At 55.7% G+C, this 12,092-nt stretch overlaps 2 protein-coding genes across 2 annotated transcripts; both read left to right on the plus strand.

Annotated features, from left to right (window-relative positions):
* Positions 1-4,364: 4,364 nt before the first annotated feature.
* BBK36DRAFT_1165779 (hypothetical protein) lies at positions 4,365-6,860 on the plus strand (the record flags this gene model as incomplete). Its single annotated transcript, XM_024894820.1, has 1 exon — positions 4,365-6,860. One exon carries the CDS (start codon positions 4,365-4,367, stop codon positions 6,858-6,860), a length of 2,496 nt encoding a protein of 831 aa, XP_024752841.1.
* Positions 6,861-8,172: 1,312 nt separating this feature from the next.
* BBK36DRAFT_1187410 (hypothetical protein) lies at positions 8,173-9,680 on the plus strand. The gene is made up of 2 exons (XM_024896533.1): positions 8,173-9,405; positions 9,462-9,680. Exons 1-2 carry the CDS (start codon positions 8,180-8,182, stop codon positions 9,619-9,621), a joined length of 1,386 nt encoding a protein of 461 aa, XP_024752842.1. The 5' UTR covers positions 8,173-8,179; the 3' UTR covers positions 9,622-9,680.
* Positions 9,681-12,092: the final 2,412 nt, after the last annotated feature.

A 12,092-nucleotide genomic window follows, 5' to 3' on the forward strand; every position in this document is an offset into this window, starting at 1 on the left:
TGCCTCCTGTGGTAGAATTGGGAGAGCCTAAAGCACCTTGACCAGGGATATGACTCGTCTAGAATGCGGAGATGTCCAGATTAAAGGCAGAATGAGGGGAATAGTATGGGGATGGGAGGGGATATATTGGGTGCCACATGGGATGCGCGGGGTTGGGGCTGATGATGAAGCGATCTGGTTCGACCGTTGCCGGTACAACTGACCGATTGCTATCCCTTTGCTATCCGTTTTGTTGTCCAAGGAGAAAATAATCCGGCTAGGAGAAGACTGGTGTCGCTTGGCATCGGCATGCGCCCATCTAATGCGGTTGACGCGCAACATCTATAGACGTAAAGAATAAGCACTGGGCACTTACACATTCTCAGCCCTTTACTTCACTCGCTCACTCACTCACTATCACTCTCAATCTCACTCTCACGAGTATCGTGAGTCCATTAGAACCAGTTATTCATATCAGTGGACTCAATGAACGAGTAGTGGCCGTTGTTGTCAGGAAGAAGACTCAATCATAACGTAATCACCCCTTGGCTTCTGGGGACGCATGACTCAGGCACTGCTGCTGGCGTCGAATGTTCTGTTAGGCTGGCCAAGCTGGCCTCTCTTGTTGGGGGTCAGAAGCTGATATTCTTTTGTGTCTCTTCCCAATTGACTTTATTGGGGGACGCAGGTAGGTATGATGTATTGTTGGATTCGAAATTGGATTCTCACACGTAGGAAATACAGGTTAAATCGGTTCCAACGTGGATGATGTGACTGATTATTACCCGCGGAGTGTGGTGTCTTAATTAGGCGCCTCTTCGCCCTTTGTGAGTGCAGTGTCATTGCATCAAAATAGGGGCTTGAGTAAGGAAAAGAGCGGAGAGAAGAGAGACGAGCAGAATGCGCTGGCAGACCCTTTTCGTTCGGACCAATTAAGAACGCTGTGTACGGCGTAGTAGATGGCCTTGGCATTTGGCTGAGTCGAACACATCTGGGAGACCCCAAGATGGAGTAGCGCAGAGTGGGGGGATGCGGACCGCTGAAGACAATTCCGAGTTCAGCTCGAGGTGGTGTTGCTGTTGAGTTTGTGTATGCAGTTGATCTCTTCAATATCACCATGCACCAAGAGGGGTTGGCCCAACAGTAACCAGGCGATAAGAGCAATCAATCTGCCATGTGACGACAACTGACGTTCACATGGGCTTCAGCCTGAATAGACTCGGATGCTTGTCCGTAGCAGGGGGGGCTTGTATGAGATATCGGGACAGGCCGTGCATGGTCCGGTGAGTGGCTTTGGCAACGTGCCTGTAATAACTGGCCCTGAGTTTGTCAAACCTCAGCTATGCATCGAGGAGGAACTTTCCACACTGGATGCCTAGCCCTATGCTCGAGGCGTAATTGGTGGAAGATCGGTATCATCTTGTCGGAGGAGGTTCGTCTTGGCTTCTCTAGCGAAAGAGTGAATCGTATATAATCTCTCTTGAGTCGCATGAAACAAGCGCCGCCCGGTATCCTAGTCGTAGTAACTGATCGATTGTGGTGTACGACGCACGTCCTAGATACTCGGCGTCAGAAGAGCTGTCAATATTGGAAGCAAATAGTCTGGTCAAATCATGCTTAGCCAGGTGGTAGACAAACAGACGAGGAGCGCAACGCAAACTCGGCATGGTCCAAGAATGCCGAACCAATGCACAACCTGCTAGGCATAAACATGAAGGATATACTCGTAGATACCGAGACCAGTTAGACTAGCATCCGGTGAATCCCGTACATTCTAAAAAAAGCATCTTCTGATCGAGAAGATATGCAGGGTAAGTGGGGAGAAAGCACGATGACAACAGCAGGAAAGAAACCTAAACAGCCCTCCAAACTTGGCGCGTCAAACAAGCATGTGAATTCATGCAGGGGCTCAGCACCATGGTCAAATCAGAAATGATAGTTGTCTTGTTTGATCGGGCGGGCATGCGTAGATGTATGTCATGATGGGCAATCTCGATTTGTAGCGGGCCCGGTGGACAGTTCAGAGCAAACCGAGAAGCTTGTCTTTGCCACTAGACCTCGTATTGACAGGGCCGTCTTGCTGAGAGGCTTGCTTGGCAGCCGTAAGGAAAGGCCCGAGTATGTAATCTTTCCGAGACACAGAAGTTTGCCTTGCTTGTTGAGGAAGAAAAAGAAAAGCGGAAGAGAAAAAGCACCGATAAACTGACCATCAGCAGCATCATCGTCTCGTTTGCCGGTCAGATATTGTCCACGCCAGCGCCTGGACTGACGTGATAACGGTTTGCTGGCCAGCTAGCGAATCTTTGTGCGGTCCGTCGTCATGGCTTCGGCAATCAATTAATCTGCGACTGACAACGGACCGACGATGGCTCTTGGCACCGGGGATCCGGAGCCATAGCTAAGTAGGCTTGCGTACATGTCGGGCATTGTCGCTCCCACAGTCTAGAGATCCGGGCCCGGACTGGGCAGCCGGGGGACACGCGCGGCCGGCAGCACAGTGAGAGGTCGGCGCTGGATCGGACGGTGGCCAAGCCGAGCTGAGGCCCTGAGGCTGGACGTTGACGCAGCGTCGTGCCAGGTGGTTCCGCGACGGAGCTGCGACTCAAGCAGGGCGGAAGCGGCGGGTAGTAATGTGTGCGGCGCTGTGTCGCGACATGGAGACATGCCCTCCCGCGGCCAGCGCAGACCGAGTCGCAGAGACAAGTGTGCCCCTACATGCAGTAGCAGAGTCCTAGCCTATGCGCGCAGCCGATCATCAGCAGACGCGGTCAAAGGTCCGTATGAAGCCATCACGCATCTCGTTATCAGCCAAGCAAATGGTTTGTTGCGCGGCGGCCACCTGCATGTTCTCGCACGATAGGGCCCCGCCTCGATACCACCGCCTTGCCGTCCTCGAGCAGGATCCTCGCACAAGCGTCTGGATCCCAGGCAAATCGAGTCAGCCAAGAAAGCCAATCTCTTGGATATATCGGTGAATGCGAATCCCCGTGCTCCAGCGTGTCCCGCATCCTGAAGCTCCACCGCGATCGTCAGCAACCCTGTCGAGGTTCAGCATCAAAAAAAAGCTGAAGGGGGGAAATCAAGGAAATCCTGCAGCGGCCGGTGGGCCTATGGCTCCACGTCGACCTCGGGATTCTGGAGATTTCCACTAGGGCTTCGTCGACGTGCGGATTTCTCGAGGGCAGAAATGGGAAAAGGTCGAGGTGGTTTGGTGGTGGGCAAAGAGATTCCAGCGTCTTCTGTCATGCTGCATAGCGACAACAGCGCTAGGCTGCAACAGGCACTCCGGAGCTGTTCCCTGTTCCGTGGCGCCTCGAAATGGGCGGCGCTAGTGGACAAAGAGGCTCGCGATAGAGCCAAGTTGAGGCGGTTGGGAGGGCACAAGAGCGCATTGGTGGCTGCAGGACGGCCCTGAAGGCGCTGCAGACGCACCAGACGCCACCAGACGCCACAGGGGGGAACAAAACGGGCATGATAGCGACTCCAGAACGGGCGACATCGCGACGGGGGCAGATTGTTTCGGAGCCGCATTAGTCGTGTCGGTATTAGTGCTGGCGAGCTGGCCATCAGGCGGAGGAAAAAAACCCTTCAGTGAATGCCTTCGATATGCACATACGATCCCTTTCCCGTCTCGGTATTTGCTGTTTAAAACAAGTGGATTCCCGCGGTGGCCCGTCTGGATTTTAATAACAAGCTTGTTCTTGTCCTTCTTGTCTCTCGCCTTCCCAGCTGCTCATTCCTTTTTCTCGCTCCCCAGCAGAGCGGAACGGCATCGTTTCGTCACTCGCTCCACAGGCGCCGTCACTCGGGCCAACAAACACCACGCCGATCATCTCGGCAGCCCGCTGAACCTGAACCCTGAGCCTGTCCTCGGCTGGACCAATGTTCCTTGCATCTCCAGCATCGGGTGCTGCAGCTACTTTATCGCTCTAGAGCCAGCGCGGGCTTGCGGAGAGCCTCCCGCTGGATCCGATGTCTGGCAGCCATTCTTACGAGTACTACTACCACTAGCACGCACATCAACAGCACATTTACCCATTGGATAGCCTACAGTATATACATGTCTCTCTTCTGTTGTTGGCATCTGATCTTCTGCTCTTATACATAACCCGTCGTCGACGGTGTCTCTTCTATCCCATATTTTACCCACCATCCTCTTTGTTTAGCTCGAGCCAGCGGCCATCGACGCTTCCAGCAACTGCGGGACAGTTTCATCATCCACACTCACCATGGCTGGAGAGCCGTTTCCTGGAGCTCCTCCAGCTCCCCCAGCTCCTCCAGATCCTCACGCCCCTGCGGGCCCTCCGCCCTCTCACCCGCGCCGTGCATCGTCAGAGACCAACCGGAGCGACGAGCACCACGGGAACCGGCTGGAAGAGCACCACATGTCCCGGATAGAAGAGCAATTCAGCGAGTCGGATGACGGCAAGGTTGACGAGCCGTACGACGAAAAGTACGAGGCGCCGACCCTCGATACCTTCAACACCCTCAACACCCTGGCCCCTACTCACGACTCCAATGGCGGCATGACCCCGACTAATCAGCGGGCTGAGGCTAACCGTCTCAACGACGACCTCGAGTTGCTTCGCGCTGAGCGTCTGGTCTCTAACCAAGAGCATGACCAAGCGTCCAAGGCCCGGACGAGGAATAGGCATCACAACCCCGAGCCTGAGGACGCTTTCAACCAGCACAACGTGGAGCCCGTGCTGGAGAAGAAAAAGAACACGGATGCTGCGCTCTATAAACTGTGGCTATTCATCAGCAAATTCCCTCGATTCTTTCGATACATCATCTACCTCATCCCGGGCGCTGCCCTGCTCCTCGCTCCCGTCCTGCTCGGTACGTTTAGGTTCAATGGAACCGAGCACGCCGTGGGCGGTACGGGAGGTGTCTACGTTATGTGGTTTGGCATCTGGCTGGAGATTGTGTGGTGTTCGCTTTGGGTGACGCGAATGATTACGAATCTCATCCCGCCATTATTCCACGCCGTCGCCCGAGTCGTCGGATCAACCAATGCCCCCAAGTGGCGGGATATTGGCCAGCGTCTCGAGCTTCACACGGCCATGTTTCTGTGGTTCCTGGCCATCCTCGTCTCCTTCAAGCCGACCATGGACAGCCATCGCGCCCCCGTTCCGGACGGCGAGTCGGGAAAGGTTCACATCCACTGGATCAGCGTCGTCAACAAAGTCATCATTTCGCTGTTCGTGCTGGCGACCCTGAACTTTGTGGAAAAGATTCTCATCCAGTGGATCGCCCAAAGCTTTCATCAGCGAACGTACGCCACTCGCATCGAAAACAACAAGGCAGACATCCGCCAGCTGGTGTGCCTTTTCGAGTATGCCAAAAAACAGCTTGAAAGCACAGATAGCTTCTGGAAGGGCAGCGGTGGAAATGCTTCCGGTAGCGGTATGCAGACGCCCATGAGAACTCTTCACAACAACGCCCGCCATGTGCTGGGCAAGGTTGGCCACGTTGCGGGCAGAGTTGGCAACGATATTCTGGGCCGCAAAGGGGCCGACAACAACCATCCTCGAAAGATTGTAGCCGAGCTGCTACGCAACACCGCATCGGCGCACACGCTTGCACGCCTCATCTATCGGAGTGTAGTACGCGAGGGCCGCGAGACGGTGCATCTGGAGGACCTGCAGGTTGCCTTTGAGAGTATGGAGGAGGCTGAGGCGGCTTTCAGCATGTTCGACAAGGACATGAACGGCGACATCTCCATGGACGAGTTCGAGGCCGTGTGCAACGAGATCCATTTGGAGAAGAAAGCTATTGCCGCATCTCTCAAGGACCTCGATTCCGTGATTAAGAAGCTCGATAAGGTCTTCCTTTTCCTCATTGTGGTCATCGCCATCATCGTCTTCGTCGCCATTCTCTCCGACTCGACAGCCGCCGGCCTTGCATCTGCGGGCTCTTCCATCCTCGGCCTGGCATGGATGCTCCAGGCGACGGCCCAGGAGTTCCTGCAGTCCATCATCTTCGTGTTTATCAAGCACCCATTCGATGTGGGCGATCGGGTTACCATCTACGGCAACACTGGAGCGACGCTGACGGGCGACGACTATTATGTCACAGAGATCTCGCTGCTCTACACCGAGTTCAAGAAGATGCAGGGTCACATTGTTCAGGCCCCAAACTCGATCCTCAACACCCTCTTCATTCTCAACCAGCGGCGTTCCAATGGCCTTTCGGATGTCATTCCCCTCGAGATGCGATTTGGCACACCGGGTCACCTGATCGAGGAGCTCAAGGCTAGGATGCTGGAATTTGTCAAGAACAACAAGCGGGACTATCAGCCGAGCATCATCACCGAAATGACCGGCTTCAACCAAGTACGATCGTGCACCATGAACATGGTCTTTTTCCACAAGAGCAGCTTCCAAAATGAGCTTCTTCGACTGAACCGGCATAACAAGTTTGTCACGGAACTCATGTATCAGATGGTCCAGGTGGGCATTGAGGCGCCGCTGCGGGTCGATCCTGGCGGTAGTCGCGAGCATCCTCTGTACTGGGCAAATCTGCCTGCACCGCCCGCATACAACAACAACCCCAACCCCAACGATGGCACGCCTCAGGGTCGTCCTCGAGCCTCCTCTAGCACTCGCAGTATTCGAAGTGTGCCGAACCAGGAGCCTGTCACGGGAGGGTTCCAAGACGTGTTCGAGAAACGACGAGAACACGTCCACATGCAGAGAATGGCCAGCATTCGCGAGAAGGAGAGAGGACTTCAGGAGGAGGAGGAAGCAACTGCTCGTGCGTCCACCACGGCGCTTGCCCCTGTCACATCGGCCGACTCTCAGACGCAATCACGGTCTCGCATCTTTGGACGCGCACGAAGTGGGACGAGGAGCGCCCAAAGCAATAGGGACATGGTCTAATCCCGCGATGGGCTTCGTGCCGTTTCTCATCGGCGAAGCTGACTACGACGTCCCTTATTCTCTCTTTCTTCGCGATTCCCCCCCTTTTTCTTTCATGAGGCAAGAGCATAGATTGAACGGTTTGCTGGAATCAAACCTTACGCATTGGCATTGGATGATTCTATTTTAAGCGATTCGCTCTAATATTTCTCTTTCTTTTGTTTTTCTTTCTATGGCAAGCTTAGCATTGCAGGATATGACAATTCCATAAGCAGGTTGTGGATTGGGATACTGGTGGCGCAGCAGGTTTGATTTGTGACAAGGGATACCGTGATGCTTGCCGGCCATGGCTGGCGGGATGAAGGCAGCGAAATATGCCTCAATCATGTAATGATTCGGACGACATGCATATTAGAGGAGACTGTATGGAATGAATGAATAATACTCACTCCGCCGAACAGGAGAAGATTCTACAAGGTTACCTTGAGGCTGTGACGATGGTGATGACAGTTGGCTGGTATGTCAATGCTGGTCCGTGTAGATGACTGAGATGACGGCTTATACGGTTGTCCCAGGTACGAATGATGCTGACAACTTGGATACTTGCGAACAAAGGAGACCGTCATGATAGTACAAGTTTATTGGCCCATGGCACGGACGGACAGATCAGGGAGTCTAGTCAACAAAGGATCGCCTCCTGCAGGAATCCTGCTGATCAGAGAAGCTGTCCGGGAGCGGACTAGAGGCCAGCTGTCTCGCCCAAGGTGCGGCCCAACGAGGCGTCCATAGCTTAGATAGATCTGGAGTCCCCGCCCGGCAGCCAATAGCCCAATATCAAGCCCCAGCCGCAGTGGCTTGGGGGTGTTAGTCCCAGCAAAGGAAGCTGGAGCGGGATCATCTTCAGCTGTCTGTCCGTCAGCATTCTATATTTATTTTTACCTCCTTCTTCTTTTCGAACCCTTGACAGCGCAAGTTGTTGTCTGTGTCTGTTCTCCTTTCTCTTGTTCTTTTTGCTTTTTGTTCTGGATTTTTTCTGGACAGATCACGGCTTCCGAGAGACATTGCACACTTACCCTCTATTCTTGGGATCTTTGGGGGGACTATCTGGCGATCGAATAATACGGCGCTTCCCTATGCTTCTTGTGGACGACCCTTGCGTGGCGATGCGACAGCGGTGCGGCTGAACGAGAAACGACCCGCTTCGAAATACAACACTTTACCGAGACACATATTATCTCTCTTCTTCAAATTCTACTTCATGTTACGGGCTGGTAGAGGCAGCTTCTGCGTTTGTCGGTCGTTGGATTGAAGAAGCAGCGCGGCAGCAGTGGCGCCTGATCATGGCGACGCTCCCCGCCGGTTGGGAATGGGACTATGATGGCAGTCGATGGCTCTATCGCTACAAGCCCACCGGCCACGTCCAGTATCACTTCCCCAAGGCGGGCGACGAGTTCCCCCACTACATCGACATCTCGTCGCCAGCGCCGGACCTCGCGCCCGAGGAGCGCCTCGAGTCGCAGCAGCAGGTCAAGCGGCATGCCAGCGTCAGCGGGGTCCCCGGCCAGACGGGTCGAGAGGACAGGGACAGATGGAGGGCGCGCATGTCGGCGACGGCACGGCCCGTGAGCGCCGTCTGGGACGACGACTTTGTCAGGGACGAGGACGTTCGGGCAGAGGCGGCGGAAGCGGAGGTGGAGGCAGAGGAAGAGGGGGTGTTTCAGCCGGAGAACTTCATGTTCCTGGGGCCGGGGACGTATACAGATGTCAGCCCGCTGGTGGAAGAGGAGGAAGAGGCGGCGAGGAGGACGGTGGTGGGAGGTGAGCTGGGTAGTGGACAGCAGACGGATATCAGAGGTGTCAGTCCTCTGGTAAGCCAGAACACGACGCCGATGGTCCAGACGAGCGAGACGGTTCCCCGTGGGTCTACGACGGCCGTGGACGAACGAGCTGTTGAGCCGCCGCCGCCTCTAATAAACCACCAGGATTCAGCGGTGGTGCCTCCGCAGGAATTCATCGTGGGAGATGATATTGTGGGAGAGGCGAGCGCGCCGATTGATGGAGGTTACAGTTACGATATGTTTGAGCTGCCGGCCGAGACTGCCGTGCCCATGCGCCTGCAGTTTGATCCCGTGGGTACGGTGCCCGAGATGCCGACAGAACATACGGGCGCCTCTCGTGCGGAGATGGAACCGGATCCTGTTGAGCTGGCGGACAACTATGTCATGGCGCCAATTGAAACAGAGCCGCGGCCTGGCTTTGTAGAATTGCCGGCTGACGTGACACCACCGGAGGAGGATGCTGTCAGAGCAGAAAGGATAACGGAGGAGCAGAAATTGGAGTTGCGAAGACAGGAAGTCAGGCGGCAGCAAGAAGAGCGACAGCGTGAGGTCGAGCGGAGGCGAGAAGAGCGCAAGAGGAGGGAAGAAGAGGAATTACACAGAGAGCTGCGGCGGCAGCAGCAGAACGAGGCTCAGAGTCCGACCCAGGAACAGAGTGGTGATGCCCCGACGCCCTTCAAGATTGCCAGGAAACCGACACTTCGAGAGTCCAGTGCAGTCTACAATGCGCACGCGGGCGGGGGCCAGACACAAGATGACTATCAAGCTTATGCGCCGGGCCAAGCTCCTCAGCAGAGGATTCAGCCGACCAACTCGTTTCCGGTGCGGACCATGAGTCCCGCATTGCAGCGAGAGGCGTCGCTCAATATGAGCATGAGGCCGAGTACTGCTTCTGCGCCGCCGGTGGATCAGAGGAGAGTGCCGTCTGTACTGAAGCCAGCTAGGAACGGGTCGCCTCGAAACTCTGGTATACAGCAGCAACCGCTGGCGACGACGCCGAATGCTTCTTTGACGGCCCAGGGGCAGAATGATGCAGTTACTCAGGATAACTCTGGACCTGCCGTGGTCAAGTATCCCTCTGTCCTCCGGCCTGCTCGGGGAAGACCGGGCCAGTCGCCCGATCGACAAGCTGCTGTCAAAGGATTGGACCAGGGATCCAGTGCAGAAACTCCCATGAAAGATACTCGGGCATCTGGGTATCAGTTCGTTGCTCATGGACAACACCCGCCGTCCATGACCCCGGCCCCCGGTCCAGGTCCAGCTGCAGCCACGGCTCCGGCTCCCGCACCAGCACCGGTTGTCCAACAATATGCACCGCAGAACCCTCCAGCTCCAGCTCAGCAAGCCTTTGCCATTGCAACGGCTCAGCCTCCAGCTCCTATACAGAGACCATACACGACAACACCGGGTCTTCCACAGTCCAATCTCCAGATCTCCCAGCAATATGCTGTGCCGCCAGTTCCACTCAAAGTCGCAGCCGAACCTCCTTATCCAACAGAGCCGCTTACAATGCCCCATCCACCAATTGCTCGTACTTCCACAGCTCCATATCCAATCGATGATGGACCGCCAATAATAGCCCCGTATGGGCCGCTCCAGAGCCAACAGCCAATGAGGCCTGCAAGTGCAATGCCTGTTCTTCAGCATCAACGAAGGGAATCAACTCCAGGCCGGCCGCAGCAGCTACCCATCAGGACAGGTCCTCCGCCTTCCGGAGCCGTGATAGTACCAGCTGGAACGGCGCCCCGTTCAGCCACAACTGGGCCGGCACAACAGCTTCAGCAGCAACGTCGGCCATCGTACCAGCCGGGTGGCGATGCGCGACAGAGTGTCTCCCCAGCTCAAAACTCCCAGCCGCCGAGACCACAAAGCGTTACTTATCCGGGCGTTTATGCTAATTTTGCGAGCTATCAATCACCCCCACCGCAGCCACGGCCTATCCAGCGTCGGGCAACCCAAGACGAGATCCTACCGGTGTCGCCTATACGATCTCGTTCCGAAAGCCTATCGTCCGGGGCCCTTCCTTTGGAAACACCTTCACCGCTTGAGTCACGAAGAGGATCTATGGGCTCATTCTCATCGCAGAATGCTCAAAATTCCTACTTCGCTTCCACGCCGAGCTCTCAGGGTTCATCCTCGGTACCTCCCTCGAATGGATCTATAGGAAGACCTCCTCCCCAGGAGCCACCACAGTCTCCTGTCTCTGGCGGTGCTGCAGGTTCTAGCGTGAAGCTCCCTTACATCCCTCCTGTTGGTGCGACGCAAGATCGGTCGAAGAGACACTCGATGCCGCAGCAGCAGCTGGCGAATGTGATGTCGGGGAGTTCGCAGGGGATAACGTCTCCCCAATCTCATGCTCAGATGCAACAACCAAGCCCAGATCAGAGACCAGGCGGAATGCAAAGATCGCAATCTTCACGTCAAGTGAAGGTGAATACTGGATCCTTCACTGATGTGCCGCCCAACCAGATGGGACCGCAGTCGCCCATGGGTGTCGGGCCATCGGCTTCCAGTCATCTCCTGACTAGTATTGAGGAGCATGACGAGACGCATCATGGCGCCGCAGCCGTGTCTCCATTGAAGATTAAGCAGAGAAAGGTTCTGACCAAGCCGCCGCCTCCCGACACACTTGCTTCCCCGCCAAACAAGGGCGCGCCGCAACAGCAACTTGCTCGAGAGGGCCATCCACCGGCTCCTTTGCAGTCCAACTGGCAAGCACCTCCGAATAGCCAGCAACAGCCAGCTCAGCAAACTGTTCCACAAGGTCAAAGAATGCCAGTACAGCATCAGGTGCCCCCTCAGGGACAGCAATTGGCCTATGGTCAAGCTCCCCATATCAACATTGCGCCACAGCCAGCTCCTATTTTGAGTCTGGGAGGCCCGATCGTGCAATCAGGCCACACTCAGTCTCATGCGATGCCCATACAAGGATTCCAACCACTTGGTCAGCATGCACAGCCTCAACCGCAGCAACATCAGCTACAGCAACCACCTCAGCAGAGAGTGCCTCAGGCTCTTCCCACTTCTCCTTCATCAGCACAACCCGCTCCCCTGCCACCACTGCAAACACCTCAACAGACGTCTCCCACGTCCAGTGGCAAAGAGAACAGGAAGTCGTGGGGAAAGTGGTTCAAGAGCAGCGGCTCCAAATCCGCGGTCCAGAGCCCGGTGGCTCAGCAGCCGCAGCAGACGTTCCCTCCGGTACCCATTCCGCAGCCAATTCCAGGTGTCAATCAGTTTGGAATGCAGGCCGGTGGCCAGCAGTTTCCTATGAACTTTCAAGGTGGACAGTCGGCACAAGGGGCTCTAATGGCTCAGCAGCAATACCCGAGTGACTTGGCTCCCGCTCCGCTGTTCTCGGGAGGCTCAGCGTCGACAAGGCCAGTTGCAGCTTCGCAAGATAACAAGTGGGCGG

Source organism: Trichoderma citrinoviride (assembly GCF_003025115.1).
Source record: "Trichoderma citrinoviride strain TUCIM 6016 unplaced genomic scaffold BBK36scaffold_2, whole genome shotgun sequence".
NCBI classification, from domain to species: Eukaryota; Fungi; Ascomycota; class Sordariomycetes; order Hypocreales; family Hypocreaceae; genus Trichoderma; species Trichoderma citrinoviride.

Bases quoted from the DNA above. Each gene is read 5' to 3' on its own strand.
- BBK36DRAFT_1187410 (XM_024896533.1), top strand. From the start codon at position 8,180: ATGGCGACGCTCCCCGCCGGTTGGGAATGGGACTATGATGGCAGTCGA. The intron at 9,406-9,461 runs GCACGCGGGCGG...CGCCGGGCCAAG, and splicing joins TCCAGTGCAGTCTACAATGC to CTCCTCAGCAGAGGATTCAG.